Source organism: Macrotis lagotis, chromosome 2, assembly GCF_037893015.1.
Source record: "Macrotis lagotis isolate mMagLag1 chromosome 2, bilby.v1.9.chrom.fasta, whole genome shotgun sequence".
NCBI classification, from domain to species: domain Eukaryota; kingdom Metazoa; phylum Chordata; class Mammalia; order Peramelemorphia; family Peramelidae; genus Macrotis; species Macrotis lagotis.
The window spans coordinates 139285902-139303272 of record NC_133659.1 but is presented as its reverse complement, the minus strand read 5'-3'; the positions used below and the strand labels follow the sequence as shown (position 1 = coordinate 139303272).

General features: G+C 33.2%; 1 protein-coding gene across 1 annotated transcript in view; it reads left to right on the top strand.

The window, feature by feature from the left end:
- The window catches only part of WDR64 (WD repeat domain 64), a 189447-nt gene that overhangs the window by 149151 nt on the left and 22925 nt on the right, over window positions 1-17371 (top strand). Inside the window, exons 16-19 of the mRNA XM_074220912.1 lie at window positions 1321-1357; window positions 3016-3176; window positions 15437-15542; window positions 16361-16416. Of these exons, the coding sequence (XP_074077013.1) occupies window positions 1321-1357; window positions 3016-3176; window positions 15437-15542; window positions 16361-16416 (360 nt within the window). The remainder of the gene's footprint in view (window positions 1-1320; window positions 1358-3015; window positions 3177-15436; window positions 15543-16360; window positions 16417-17371) is intronic.

Genomic DNA, 17371 nt, shown 5'->3' with positions numbered 1-17371 from the left:
GGACAAATGAGTTCAGATGAGTTATTAAAATCCTAGGGGTGGAATTGTATCAGAACTTCAGGTAGTAGAGTGGAGCTGGAAGTGTGAGAGGAACTCAAGTGGGTACAGACTCAGGTGAGGAGACCAGTGGAGAGATCATTTTGGAATTTCACATCTTTCTCAGACAGATCCAAACAGGTTACCTGAGGAAGACTTATGGAGTCCTCTTCCATTGAGAAACTTTATCTTCTTCACTGCTGAGTTTTAGTAACTATCAATCACACTGAAATAGCTTAAATCCACATATATTAAGACCATCAGCTTTTAGGTTGAGAGCCCCTTCTTCTACAATGCAGTCCAAATGTTTTTTTTTTCTATAGTCAAGCCCCAACTTAGTTTAAAAAATACAAAAAAACCCCCAAAATACAAAATTAGCAGTCATTTTCTAAAGGCTGTTCCACTTATTCCAATTCAGTTCAATAGGTGCTACTCTATTAAGCACCTACTACTTAGACATACTGTGATAAGTGCTGAGGAAACAAATAAGGAAAAATAAAGCCTCAAGGAACTTAATCTAAAGTAAGAAGACAATAAAAAATGAGAAAACTGGGATCTGGGAAGAAACAACAGAATATTCAGTGCAGGAGCCTCTTGTTCCATAGAGTTGAAACCAAACAAAACTGTAGATGCCAACTGAAGACTTTGGCCAGACTTTCCAAAGCGTTAATATCCATCTATTTGAAGAACTCAGAACTTGAATTTCTCAGCAAGTTTTTTTTTCTTTCCAAGGGTCCCCTTGCCTTTTTTAAAAACACATGTATCTAAAAAAATGGAAATTCCATGCTTAATTTGAAATCAGGAGGTATGAATGCTTCAGATTGGTCAAGCAACTTCTTTACCTGATTCCAGCAATCCTTCAATCTCTATGTTCCTCTACCCACCACCAACAGTCATTCTCCTTCATCAGTTTCTCCATTCTCCTTTTCTACCCTGACTTCTCTCCTGAAAACTAGATTGATTCCTGATTTCTGTTCTGATTCTTCCCATCTGTTCCCTGCACCAATGACTTCACTCTTTTCTCTGGCCACATGTACTTACCAATTGTCTCAGAAACCTATAGCTGCCTAGTGCCTTTTAATTGCCATATGAATCACAGATTTAATATAGGAAACAATGTCAAGACTTGAGCATGCTGCCACTGTCCCAGTGGCCTTTTTTTCTTTTTCCCTCTTTGCAAAAAAAAAAAATTAGATCTTGGCCCATCACCTACATGACATTACTACATTTAGGTTCTATCCTTTCCCACTGAAAGTCATAATTTTTTTCTCCCTTTCATTTTAGGAAAGTAAATTAAGTCTACAAGAAACTGAAAATAAAGGTAAGAATGAAATATGATCAAAATCCTTTAAAACAGAAAATTCCTTATACAACTGAGGGGAAGAGATTGGGGAAACCAAGATAATATGAGGTGAGGTGTGGAATTTGCCACCAGATGAAAATGATTTGAAAATATTTTCTAAGTAATAGTAATTGATATTCATATAGTACTTTATGGTTTGGAAAATGCTTTAATACATTGTGACAAGTGGTTCTAGGTCTGGAGGCAAAAAGACCTGAGTTCACATCTGGTCTCAGATATTTATTGTGTGACCTAGTGCAAGTAATTTAACATTTATATACCTCAATTTCCTCAAATGTAAAAATAGCACTTTCTCCCAGGGTTGTTTATGAAAATCAATTAAGTTAATATTTCCAAATGGAGTCATACTGTATTTACATATGTTATTCTGGAAAATCAACTGGAAATAGCAGTACTCTTCTTTTTTCAATCTCTCCCTCTCTGTCACCCACAATATTTCAATCAATCAACAAGCTTTTATTAAGTACCTCCTATATTCCAGACAATAAAGATAAACTGATATAGTTCCTATCCTTATGCAGCTTACATTCTAATGGAAGAGGTGGCATATAACAGATATGATTCTTAAAATCATACATACACCTAATACAAGATAACCTTGGGGATAGACAAAAAAATCACTAGGTACGGGGGGGGGGGGAGGGAGAAGGAAAGACTTCATGCAGAATGTACTTCTTGAGGTAAATCTTGAAGGAAATCTGGCGTTACAAGATAGGAAGTGAGAAAGGAATATATTTTGGATATGGGAATTACAGCCTTTGGAAAGAGCATGAAATATTGTGTTGTAAAACTTCAGAAATATCTTCATGACTAGGTAGCATGATGGAACAGGTAATACTACATTGTTCTCATCTGTTCTCATCATCATTGCTGACAATGTAAACAAAAGAGGATGTTGAGCTTATAATCAAGAGAAAGCTTGGTTCAGAACCTTAATAGAGGATTAGTAAGAAGACCAATATGGTTAGATTGTAGAATATGTAATGAAAGGGAGTAATATGCAACACTGGAAAGGGGGATGGAGTTTGAAAAACTTTAAATGCTTCCCAAAATAGGTAAAAGAGATTCACTGAAGTTTCTTAATTGGGGGTAGGGGAGCAGGGAGATATGGTCAGAATTACATTTTAGGCAAGTCACTTTGACAGCTGTATGAGGGATGACTAGGAGTGAGGAAAAACTTGAGAGAGGGAGAACCATTTTGAGATTATTAAAATAATCTAGGCAAGTGATTGAATTAGATGGTAATTGTGTGAATAAAAATTAAAATGTAAGAGAACATAATTTGGTAACTGGAGATGAATAATGAAAATAATTTTAATTATCAGGGCTAAAGTACATGTGTTGCATACTGCATACAATGTACATGTATTTGTAATAGGACCAATGACCTGTTTTCTAGCTTCTCATTTTTTATACTCTAAATTTAGTACTAAGACCCCAAATGAGTTGATCAGGTATTCTTCTGGGGTTCTTTGACCCCTTTTACTCTCCTCTAACAGAAAAATTTCAAGACAAAGAGTGTAAAATATCTAGCTTTGCTTTTCTAGTAACCTTCTTTCCTTCCTAAATTAAAGATTAAGGTCCTAAACATTGCAATAATCATGACAATTTTTTAGGTCAATCAACAGGAGAGCATTTGGGTGGCACAAAAGGAGAGACAATTGTAGGATCAAAAGAAGGCACAGAATCATTACCAGGTCTCTTCTTAACTGACCTTCCACCACCAGTCTTGGCCACTGCTCATGAGGACGGACATCTTCGATTATGGGACATGAAGGTAAGGTCCTAGTATATCATTTATTTATAATGAGAATCAATTTGGGGCCCAAAAGATATTTGCAAAGAATAATAGATTATGCTTTGTAACTCTTCCAAGAGATAGTTACCTAGACTGCTCAGGTATGCTAGAATACTCTATTTTTCCCATGTTCTTCTGTAAAGACATTATCTGATGCTTGGTATCTAGATGCTAGAAACAGAGTATTTTGTAGATTGATGCAGATTTTTACCTTGCTCCCATAAATCTCCATATAAACAGATAACTAAAAAACAATGTTCTCCAAACACACTGTACTTAGCTATATGATCTTATTGATTGTAGGTATTAGTTCCAATGAAGTGGATTGAAACCTATACTTATCTGCCCATCATTTGCATCTCTTCCCATTAATTCATCATAGGGGGCTCACTCAATCAATATACAATGAACCTTCCTCAAGCTCTCTTATCATATAAAGATACTAATGGAGAATTTGCATTGAGCATCTTTTATCATCTGCTTTCTTGATATGAACAGTTGCCACTATTTTTTCAATTAAGCATTTCTTTGATGATAGCCTTTATAACACATATTTTTACTTTTTTGTTTATAATCTGATACAGTCCATTAGATCATGCCTCATCCCATTGCCTTTGGGTGAGCTCCAGTTTCAATTGTTCAAAGACTCATTGTGCATTTAAAGTGTATGTTCAAGATACACATGTGTTTAACAGCATATATACCGTATACATATATATATTTCTATAAACATATGTGTACATATATATATATATATATATATATATATATATATATTATATGCTTGCTGAATGAATACATAGTGTCCCTTTCCCTGGATGTACTTCTTTACCCTGATGAAGAGAGATGCTGAGATTTGACTAGAAATGATGACAGGAAGTGAGGTTAGTCACATAGTGGAAGCCAAGAATGCCACACTCAGAGTCAAAATTGGAGGAGATCACTAAGACAGTGCTGGAAAAAGGAGATGTTTTGTCTTGCATTGGTTCCTTCTTATGTATTATTTGCCTATCAGTTCTATACTTTAAAAAATCTAATGTTGCATATAGTATCTGAGCATGGCTATCTATTAAATACTAAAATTGTACAGAGGATATATGACTACCACTCATTGAAATATAATGAATTCAGAAAGAGGACTGGGTTCACTAAGTAGAGGCTAAAAAGCTAAATTATAACTGTATAAATCTATAAATCCACTCACCTCTTGACAACTATCTAGTGTATGCTACCCCACAGAAAGTTTTTAAAGGTAAGGAATAGATCTCTATTTCTGAAAAAAAACATACAGAACATAAAACTTACTCAGCACTTCATCCTAGTGGGGCATACACAAATAATAAGGGTGAGCATGGGACTTCCCAGGATCCAGATCCTTAGAGCTGAACAAGATTGGTGAGTGATTATCAATGCTACCCAGGGAATGATTCAACAATTAATATAATAGTTTGAGCAATAAGCATTGTTAATTCATTAATTCATAATCTAGGCAAGTGATTGAATTGGATGGTAATTGTGTGAATAAAACTTAAAAGACATATGTATGTAAGAAGTGTGGGAGAACATAATTTGGACATATACTTAAGTGTATGTATGCATACATTCCAGTATCTTGGACATACGCTTAAGTTAAATAGAATAATTGTGGGTCTCAGGAGGTACTGTAATGTTCTAGAATATGTTCTAGCACAATGTCATATACAAAGAAAACATCCAAAGAATTCCATTATGGATAGGGAATTCCTATTCAACTTGAATTTTTCACTAGATCTCTTCCATGACAGTGGTTAATACCTTTGTCCAGTTCCTCCATGGTTTATGCCCCGGTTGATATCAGTGATCTGAAAGTTATGAAGAACATTTTCTAAGTTTAAATTATATCTTTCAAAAACACTTACATAATTTTGGCATGTGCATAGAGGACACATTTTTGAAAAGATAAGGCAGCAACTTAGATATTAAATCAATCATTTTTTAATATCATGGATTGAACCCATTCTCTATAACATGCAGTTATATAAAACAATAAAGATGGAGTCATTTCATTTAAATGTGAAAACCTTATCAAGGAATGTTTTTGTATTAAGGAATATACATTTTCTCAGCAAGTATGCCTTCAATATATAAAATCATATATATATATATGTAAAGATGAGCATGTATGTTCTCTTGGCAGACTTTCTCAGATAATAAGATTTGTTCTTATATTTTTGTATCTTTTTCAACATTGAAAATTTATTTCTCAGGGAAGATAAGGGGCACAGTGGATAGAGCACCTGGAGAGGGGAGGACCTGAGTTCAAATTGGGCCTTAGACACTTAATAATTGCCTAGCAGTGTAACCTTAGGCAAGTCAATTAACCCCATTGTCTAAAATTAAAATAAAATTTAAAAAATATTTCTCAATTACTTCAAAATTGTATCAACACTATCATAGAAACCCTTTGTATATAATTGATCTACTTCTGTTGTTCTTCCCATCTTTATCTTCTTTAATGCTACAGATGCAAGAATTTAAATATAGGCTCTCTTATTCTTGTTAATGAAAATAATTTGTTACGAAATATTTGCAGATCATTTTCCTTTTTCATGATTTTGTTGTCTTAAATGCCTACCATATTATATTGCTCATTTGAGTATTTTGCCAAATTATCATCCCCCCTCCTCTACTTCTCAATGTCTTTAGAAGCAATAGATTTGCTCATAAGTATTTACTTTCCTTCTTTATAAAAAATATATACCAGAATTTTATTCTTGGTTGTGTTCTCACTGACAGGTAAGTGAAGTTTGCTGACTAATGCACTTTAGACAGTTTTGTTTTTCTCAATTTAGAAAATGGTTTACATTGATTAAACATATATCAATGTAATGTCCTATCTCTATCGTTATCAATGTCAATGTCCTATCTTCTTATGTTTCAATGTCAATAATTTTTGATATGGATAATCAATCCTGGAATCTATTCAGTTTGGACCCAGTAAGAGACTTGAATCTTCAAGGCTACAGCAATATCAAAACTTGTCAAGGTCTGTGATTCTGATGTGATGCCCCTAATTTTTTTTCATGAATTAAGAGTAGTAAAGATCTACCAATATAATATCATTCAGTCTTAGAGAAACAAGAGCAGTTGAATATGAGATAGGAATTTCTGAACAAAAAAAAAAAAAGAAAGATGTGCCAGAGACTAGGGAAAGAATATCAAGACAAAAGCAAACCTCTTACCATGGATACACATTCAGAAAGACTTGCCTTGGGTGCAGTCAGAGTAAAACAAAAGCATTGCTAATTCTGGAGCCCTGGGAGATTATATTCTCAATAACCAAGCAAAAAAGTAAGACTTGTCCATCAAGTGAAAAAAAATTCCAGAATGGGTGATTTCAAGAGAAGACCAACCCACTAGCATGACTAGCATATGTCCATGGAAAATAGTCTTTAATATAATGGATATGGCCATAGCAGGAGTAGTATTTGAACTTCAATATTTAGTTGTATACCTTTATCATAGTTTATGTTGCTGTAGCTTCCTCATACATTTACATGAGCCCTAGTTGATCTAAGATTCCATTCTGGAATAGGTAGCTCTAAAGGAATCTTAGCACTTACAATAGGGTTTCAGTAGTGTAAGTATAGATCAGCTTCCTCTGTATCACAGTCATGACTGTCCACAGTATCAGAATTAATGTCTTGTTAGAGCATGAGCATCAGTGCAGACCAGAGCATGAATTTGTTCAGAATATTTGAAAGAGATTCATCTGATCATCACAGTCACATTCCTAAGCAGGGAGAATTGTTTCCCTGAGTTGACTACCATACGCTGAATGAGTTAATCAACTTTCCTTAATCTCTGACAAGTGATCAAGAAGTTCAGGATAAAAATCTATAATTAGCTGAACTTTACCAAAAACTTATGATATATTTTAAATCACAAAGAAGAATGGAAGATGACTATTCATGATAAAAATGAATACTTCAAATAAAATATGCCCCTTTGATGGGCAATAGGTAGACAATGTTTCAACATCTGAGTAACAAAGAAGCAGGATACCACCTGGACCAATTCATCATTGCCTACTTGGACAAGATCCAAATTTCTCCAAAGAAGGAAAAAATCTTATAGCCTAGTATTCTTGCCATGACTTCTATTGTGAAGTAGAAAATGTACCTCTCATAAAAATAAAGAACAATTTTCAGTTACTTTAGAACCAGATGACCTCCTCATGAATTTATAGCATGAATATTAATAGAAGACATTGATTCCAATTACTTTAAGATTTACAAAGTATTTTATATACATCATCTCATTTTAATATAGTAGTGCTGTAAAGAAGCTACTGTTCTCCCTCTTTTATATACAAGGAAACTAAATTTGAGGGAGACTAAGATAGGAAGGGACAGAGGCAAAATCAAAACTCAGGTTTTTCCTGATTCTAAGTCTATTATTCTTCACACTATATAATGCAGTCACATGGACATACAGGAAATCTAAGAGTAGATCTTGCCTTTAAGAGTCAAGGTTTGGGGGTGGCTAGGTGGTGTAGTGGATAAAGCACCGGCCTTGGAGTCAGGGGTACCTGGGTTCAAATCCGGTCTCAGACACTTAATAATTACCTAGCTGTGTGGCCTTGGGCAAGCCACTTAACCCCGTTTGCCTTGCAAAAACCTAAAAAATAAAATTTAAAAAAGAGTCAAGGTTTGTAGTAATTCCCTAAGATTTCCCAGTATCATTCAATAGGATGATTAAAGTAGATAAGGCAGTTGGTGAAAGTAAACCAGAATTGTGGTTAGACAGAATGGTAATGGTAATGGTAATAGGACAAAAGGGCAAGGGATTTAAGAGTAGAACTAAGTTGGATTGGTGAAATATCAGATCAAAATTGGGAAAATGGGGAAGTAAGGCCACAGTCTGAAAAACATCAAAGTTAGAATGAAAAATGTATTTAGGAAGAATGAAGCATAGGGAAAGATAGACTGATGGAAAGCTGCCATCAGATAAAGGAATTTTGAATTCCCCCTTCACCCTCATTTCTTAAGATCCCTTAATTCCTTCAAAAATCAATTCAACTGCCACCACTTACAGAGTCTTTTCTTATCTCCAGCCACAGATGCTAGAGCACATCCCAAAAATACTTTCTAGTTTTGTAGTCCATGTATATGTATGTATTATTTGTTTCAAAAGGAATGCAAGGTCCTTGAATATGAAGCATCTAGCAGTTTCTGGAACATAGTTGATGTTTAATTCTTGATGACTAATCACTGAAATGGAATATTTGTGGTGGTAATGAGATCAAAGGTGTGACCAGTTCTCTTGTGTGTCTGTGGTGGGGAGAAGCAGTTTAAGAAATTAAGAAACTGAGAAGTCGTGGTGTTTGAAGTGATGTCAACATGTTTATTAGAGTCCCAAATATGAGATAAAGGGTAGGGTTGGAAGAGAGGAAATTTGGACCAATTGCTGAACTTAAAGAAGGAAAAAAACCTGAAAGATAATTGCCACTAAGGTCTAAATGGAATTCTATAGTTAAAATGAGTGAATCCCAGAAGAGAAGAGATCTGTGAATAGCAATGATTGACAAGGAATGTGTGTTCTCTTGGTCCAGGGTATTGGAATCATGAAAGAGGGTGTATATTGTGCTGAAGAACTTTTTTCAGCTATAAAGTACCATTTGGACTATTTTCTTGAGTTTCACCTGCTCAGTTCAATGTCTTCATTTAATGTCAAATGCTTTTCTAAATAAATAATTATGTGGTGACATTATGGCCATTCTAGAGAGAGGAAAAGGAACCTGATAACAAGAATTACACAGCTAATAAAGATTTATTAAAGGATGCTATTTCCATCAGACTGGAGATGGGAATGGGATACTGTGGGCATTCAAATTTATATATAGACTGGAGTGATGATATATGTCCAGATTGTATATGTGCATAATGGTTCCAAAGATAGTTTCCCAGAATTTTTATATAAGAAAAGTCCTATCTCTGATGTGTGTTAGAAAAGTACCTCCTTTTTCAGGGTTTCAGGATTGGTCACTGGTGAAAAAGAAGGAATTATGATTTTAGGGCTCCAAATATATTAATTGATTAAAGAATGAAAGGATGAAAATGAAATGTTCCCTGATTTAACAAAGTATGTTTGTGTGTGTGTGTGTGTGTGTGTGTGTGTGTGTGTGTGTGTGTGTACACGCGCATGTGTGTGTATGGAGTCTTATCTATTATACCAGGTAATATGGAGACATTTGAGTCCAGGTTTATAAATCAATTAACAAGAATTTATTAAATGTTCAATATGTTCTCAGAACTATTCTATATATAATAAATGAAACTATTCCTACTCACAAGGAACTTGCATTCTTGGGGAAGATTAAAAAGAAAAAATATATGTGTTACACATATGTATATGTGTTTATACACATGTGTGAATATGGAGTAACTATAAAGAGAACAATCACAAATAAACACAATGTAGTTAAATAGAAGATAGTTCTAAGATGGAAGGAATTAGCAATTTAGGGAATCAGGAAAAGTTTCATATAGGAGATGGTATTGGCACTGAGTCTTGAAGAAAGAAAAAGAGAGTCTATAAGACAGATGAGGAGAAAGTATATTTCAGGAAAAGGGATAGGAGAATGAATTTCAGAGGGAAGGTCAACTTGACTGAATGCAGAGTTTAGAAGAGGAAACAACATACAAATAGGCAAGAAAACTTTAGAAAGTTTAAGATGTTAAACTAAAGAGTTTGTTTTATTCTAGATAGAAAGTCATTAGAGTTTAGTGATTAAGGGAATGACATGGTCAGATCCACACTAAGGGAAAATCACTTAGAGAGCAGGTTGGAAGTGGAAAAGAAACGGGTATGGATTAGACCAATACCTCACACACTATACCAAGATAAGATCAAAATATATACAAGATTTAGACTAAAAAACTATATTGTAAACAAACTAAGAGATCAAGGCATAGTTTACCTGTCAGATCTATGGAAAGGGAAGCAGTTTATGACCAAGAAAGAGATAGAGAACATCATTAAAAATAAACTAGACAATTTTGACTATATTAAATTAAAAAGCTTTTGTAGAGACAAACCACTATAACCAAGATCAAAAGAAATGTAGTAAATTGAGAAACAATTTTTACAACAAATATAGAGGACTGAGTCAAATTTTTAAAAAGACAAGCCATTCCCCAATTGACAAATGGTCAAAGAATAAGCAAAGGCAATTTACAGATGAGGAAATCAAAGCGATCATAGTCATAAGGAAAATTGCTCTAAATTATTATTAGAGAAGTGCAAATTAAAGCATCTCTGAAGTACCACCTCATGCCTCTCAAACTGGCCAATATGACTAGAAAGGACAATGATCAATGTTGGAAGGGATATGAGAAATCTGGTACACTAATAAATTGTTGGTGGAGCTGTGAACTCATTCAAACTTTCTGGAGAGCAATTTGGAATTATTCCCAAAGGGCAACAAAAATGTACATATCCTTTAATCCAGCAATATCACTACTGGGTCTACACCCTGAAAAGATTATGAAAAGGGGTAAAAATATCACATGTACAAAAAATATTCATAGCATTGCTGTTTGTGGTAGCAAAGAATTGAAAATTAAGGGAATATCCTTCAGTTGAGGAGTGGATTAAGAAATTGTGGTATATGTATGTCATGGAACAATATTGTTCTATTAGAAACCAGGAGGGATGGGAATTCAGGGAAGCCTGGAAGGATTTGCATGAACTGATGCTGAGCGAGATGAGCAGAACCAGAAGAACATTGTCAAACTTAATGGACTTGCTCATTCCATCAGTGCAACAATTTGGGGGTATCTGTGATGGAGAATATCATTTATATCCAGAGAAAGAACTGTGGAGTTTGAACAAAGACCAAAGACTATTACCTTTAATTTAAAAAAAATTATCTTATTATGTAATTTTGCTATCTTTTATACTTTATTTTTCTTCCTTAAGGCCATGATTTCTCTCTCAACACATTCAACTTAGATTATACCATGGAAGCAATGTAAAGACTGACAGGCTGCTTTCTGGGGGGGAGCAAGATTAGGGGGAAAATTGTAAAATTCAAAATAAAATCTTTTATTTAAAAAAAAAGAAATGGAAAAGGCAGAGCAGTATGTGACATGGGAAAGTTATGAATGACATGAATAGAAATGAGAAACTTATAGGGATATTTTCCTTCATTCATGAAGAAGACCATAATACCAGGGAGGTGATACCATGACAAGCATATTAATTGAATTTGAGTGAGGGGATGCTATGCTAAGTCACAGCCTCACTTTCTCCTCCAGACTCATCTGGATCCAGTGACCAGATATAAATCAGGATGATTGGAGATGGCCTTGATGTAAGGCAAAAAAGGTTAAGTGACTAGCCCAAGGTCATATAGCTAGTAAGTGTCAAGTGACTGAGATTAGATTTGAACTCAGGTCCTCCTGATTCCAAGGTCAGTGCTCTATCCACTGTACCACCTAACTATAATAATGGAAAGAGAAAGAAGTTTTCCCTTAGCCAAGCTTCAACTTTGAATTGTACAAATTCAGAGAGGTTTGTTAGTTGATGAAAACTAGACCATTACAGCCTTCCCAACATTAAAGGTAGCTAGCTACATTCCAGGACCCAATTAGGTAAGCAGTCACTTAATAATGATTATCACTTAGCAATTCCTGTTTTGTTCAATCCCCCAAGATAAAATACTTAGCTCAGTCTTTTAAAGTTTTTTTTATCGTTCTGTTTATTTGAATTTTAAGCCTGAAATTATGTGTGGTTAACTATTGTAATTGCCTTTCCCTTTTCTTGTGTCTTCTGAAACCATTGTTCTATTGTGAACAAGACCCTGTGTTATACTTTTTCTTCTGAAACTGTCCATATTCTTGCACTCACAGAACCCTAGGTAGGGTCAGAAAAACTAACTTCTACAAATCCTCCTTTAAGGCCAGGATTTGTTAGTTTTGTATAGCTATGTATGTTATTGCTCAAATTCAGCACAGAGACAGACAGAGGGAGAGAGAGCATTTGAGGCTGATTATTGACTCATTTGTACAACATTTTAGTGCAAAGAGAAAAAGCTTATAAAAACTGATATGTGGATCTTTTGAAGCTAACAGTTTCTAACCTTCCTTTTTTATCACTGGCAAATTTTGGCATTCATATGAAACTTATAGACAGTTCCTCAAAATAACATTTTTAAATATGTAAAATAAAATTCAAAGGATTACAAAAGACATCAATTATATATTTAATTCAATTTTTGTTTTATTTTCTGTTCCAAATTCTCTCCCTCCCTCCTTTCCCTTATCAATCCACTGAGAAGACAAGAAAAGCAAAACTTGTTACAAATAAACATAGTCAAGCAAAACAAATCTCCACATTAGCTATGTTCAAAAACCAAAAGGAAAATGTTTCAATCTACACTCTGATACCAAATCTCTATCTGTAGTTGCTGTTGTATGCTTCATTGGAGTCTTAAAACTCTGGTGGTTTCCATTGTGTTGATCAAAATTTCTTTCAAAAATTGTGTATCTTTACATTGTTGTCTTTATATAAATTCTTCTGACTGCTCATTAAATTTAGCTTCAGTTCATACAAAATTTCTCAGGTATCTTCAAAAACATTCTCTTAAAATATTTCTTACAATGTAATAGCATTCTAGCACATTTTTATACCATAATTTATTCAGTCATTCCTCAATTTTAGGTACCCTCACAATTTCCAATTCTTTGCCATCATAAAAAAGAGTTGTAATAAATATTTTTGTCCATGTTAGTCTTTTTTCCTCTTTCATTGATCTCTTCAAGATAAATAATTAGTAGTACTATATTTGAATCAAAGTTTATGTATAATTTAATATAATTTAGGGTCATAGTTCTGAATTGTTTTCCAGAATGGCAGGACCAATTCACAGTTTCACCAACGATGTATTAATATTCTTATTTTTCAATAGCCTTTCCAGTATTTGTCATTTTTCTCTTATGTCAACTTTTTTAATCTGATTAGTGTTAAGTATTGCTTCAGAGTCATTGCAATTTCAATTTTTCTAATTATAAGTAACAGAGCATTTTTTCATGAGATTATTGATATCTTGGATTTCTTCCTCTGAAAGCTGTCTATCTTGACCTTTACCCATTCATTAATTGAGAAGTTGCTTCAATTATTATAAATTTTCACATTATACATATGTGTATATGCAGTAATGGAATTAAATTAATAACTGATTCTCTGCCCTAATGACCGTTTTAAGTATACAAAAGATATACTGAAAAGTAGTTTAATATTTTATGCATTTAATATTCAAATAAGAATAATAAATGAGATATACAAAACTAGATTATGTTATATTACTACATTAAGCAAACATATCCTTATGGAGTGAAAGCAGCCATGAGACCACAGCAGTCAATGTTGGAATATATATGTGTGTATATATATATATATATATATATAATATATATATATATTATATTATATATATATATATATGCAGAAACAAAACTCATTCTACCTATTCTCTTTTTTCCTTCTATTTCCATGGCTTCCAAAATGAGGTAATCCTTAAAATCTATATTTTTACTGGTTTGTTGTGCCTCAGCTTCCTATTGATTCACCATTCAGGGAACACCAGCACACTTATACTATCTTAGGAGAATTTTGAGTGTAACACAATGTAGAAACAAATGACAGCTTGGTTGTTTAGCACTTTTTCTCTCTATGTTATATGTTTGTTTACTGAAATAACAAAAATGAGGGAATTAAAATGTAAATCATCAAAAGTATAAAGAGTTTTAATAAATGAATAAATATTACAAGCATAATTTTGTCAATTTTTTTTCACCTATAGACTGAATGAACATTACTATGGGTGCTTAGAAAAAGCTATTGCGCAGATGAACATTATAAAAGAATAAGGGTCAGCAAAAAACAGAGCACTGACCCTGGAGTTAGGAGGGAGTTAGGAGTCATATTTGACACTTAAGACCTGTATGACCTTGAGTAAATCATTTAACCTCATTGCCTTGAAAAAACAAAAAACAAAAAAAAAGAGTAAGAAATGTAAATTTATGATTTCCATATTTAGGTGGCTGCCCAGGTGCCCACCTTACAGCAAACCCTAAATATAAGTATCATTTTAACAACCAGTTCACTAAACTCAACATAAAATTAGGTATCAGTTCTACCTGAATTGGTGTGAAGCAGTTGAATGCCACAATTGTAATATGTATGTATGTGTATGTGTGTATGTCTATCCATATATATGTGTGTGTGTGTGTGTGTGTGTGTATGTGTGTGTATGTATAGGTACTAGAAATGAGACCTTTATCAGGAGAGTTTTCTACAAAGATTTCCCCAAAATTCCTGCTTTTCTTATAATTTTAGCAACATTGCTTTTGTTTGTACAAAAATGTTTTAATTTTATATACTCAAAACCGACCAGTTTACTTCCTTTGAATTTTTTCTGTCTTTTATTTGATCATGAACTTTTCTTCAATCCATAGATCTGAGAGACAAATTCTGATGTCCTCTAATTTGTTTATAATACCATGTTTTAGGTCTAAATCATGAATGTATTTGGAGTTTGTTTTGATAGAAAACCTTGGTATATCTAGTTTCTTGTAGAATATGATAATATTTAGTTATCAAAATGTTTTTCTTAAAAACCAAATTCATGATCCTCAAGTTAAAATTCTAGTTTTATATTTTTTACCTTTTAAAATTTGTGGATTTTTTTATTTTTTTCTTTCTGATGGTTTTTCCCTATTTGTTCTGATTCTTCTTTCACAGTTTGATAATATGGAAATATGTGTAACAAAAATAAAAGAATTCTAGTTTAGTTTAATGATTGCTGGGTATGAAGGTAGAGACTTCTGTAACCAACTAGGGTAATATTTGAAGTGTATCTTTTGCCCTTTTCCCTTCCCTTTTTTACTGGCTTGGTTCTAAAGAAAAAAAATACATCCCAGAGGTTGGAAAAACCAAAGGAGTATCTGGAGATAAGAGATATGCTCAAGTGAAGATATGTCCCTAGCCACATAAGAGACAAGAGAGAGGGAGATAGAACTATACCGCAGACTATATACCATCACTCTACTGGCTAACGAGACTTACATGATTGTTATAATAAACAAAGATTATCCTGTAGGTATCCTATTTATAATCAGAAATTTCACTTCAAATTTAAGACTTTGTGGGAAGAAAATCATAGCAAAGTTCTTTTTGTATTATTCTTCATTCAGGGGAATTTACTGAAGGATATTTTACCTTTCACAAAACATGCTGCAATTTCCCTGACTACACTGTACACTGATGTCTATACCAGAGTTCTGCTTTCAGGAAACATGGGTAAGAGATCGTTCTGTTCTGGGGTTTCCCTCATCCACCTACCCTTGGATATCATGATAGTTTATGTGTTAGAAAATTGGTCAAAAATAATCTCATCAAATATACTAGGACAACAGCAAGATTTAGAGGTTGCTTGTACCTAGTGTTAGACAAATAATATAGGATTGAGTATCAAAAGATTATAATTTTATTCCTGCTTCTTCTATTGATGTTGTAATCTCAGGCAAACTATTCTGTTTTCCCATCTGTACAATAAAGTCTATTACTACTTTCCAACCACCCACATTGTTGTGAAGAGTGCAAATTGCCATCACTCCTTTAGCATAAAAGGAATAGTCTGTATAAACTTACACTGATGAAGGGAACAGTGACATTACAGAGGAAGAGAGAGGGATAATTAGTTCTTGCTCTTTTTATAGCTGGCCTTTCATAGTTATTACTTAGACTAAATCAGAATTAATAAGAAGGCAAGTATCTCTTTAGTAATTTGTGTTTCCTTTAAGGAATGGTTTTCTTAATTTCTACAAATTATTGCACATGTAATCTTTTGTCCAAAAACTTTTCATTCTCAGCTATTAAAGTACCATTACTGATAAATGAGGCATGAAAAATGATCCTGTGGGCACTTCATGAATTATGCTCATAAAGAAAAGATATCCAGGTTATGAAGTTCTAACCTTCATCTTTATCTCCTCTTCTTCCAATTTAATTGGTATTTTAAAAATCTTGGAAGTTGATAGTATGAATAGTATTTATCTGAAAACCACAGAATATCCAATTAAATAGACTAAATCTCTAAACATTTGTATTCTATACAGAAGGCCATGTTATCATCTGGAGTATTGGCTCCTTGGACTCTCCACAAGAGGAAAAGGTGAGAACTCACTTTGGTTCTTGAATCAATCAACAAATATTTGTTAAGTGCCTACTATGTGCTAAGGATGTGCTAAATAGTAGACATACAAAGACAAAAATGAAATAGTCCCTTAACTCAGGTAGCTTAAAAATCTATCAAAAAAACCCACAAATGGACCCTCAATAAGTTTAAAAATTAGTTTAAAAGACAGAAATTATTGCATTACTTCAGTCAAGTCATTCAGTCTCTCTGGTTCAATTTCATCTGTAAGCTGAAACAACCAAACTAGGTGACTTACTGTAAGGATTATTCAAAGTTTAAATCTGTGGTCTTAGATGAATCTATACATTCATTAAAAGATAGTTAGATGACTAATATAGAAATGTATTTTGTAGGATTTCATATATAAATGATATCATATTGCTTGTCCTCATTGTACATGGGGAGGAGGGGAAGGAGAAATAATTTGCAACTCAAAATTTTTTAATTGGATTTAAATTGTTTAATTTAATTGGAAAATATTTAACAAAATAAATAAAAACATATTTTTTTACAAAGATAGCAGTGATTTGTTGGTACAGAAATGAAAAAAGTCAAAATTTCTGAGTTGTCCACCCAATGACTCACCAATTAATCTATCTTCAATATATGTTAATTTATAATGCAATAAAATGAAGTGAATATTTTCCATCTGTCATTTGTTTTAAAGATATAAATGGAGGAAATACTACAAACTTCTCCTTCTTAGCTGTCAATTATATGAACAGAACAATTTTATAACTAGAATACATATTTATGTATTATTGCTGTTGCTATTGTTATATTATTACTACTTTTGTTTGTTGTTGTTTTTGTTAACTACTTTTGATTATATTGGTTTGGGGAATTCTCAAAGGGGAAAAAAACTCTATCTTTACAAATATGTAACTTTTATTTAGGGTTAGGGTTAGGGTTAGGGTTAGGGTTAGGGTTA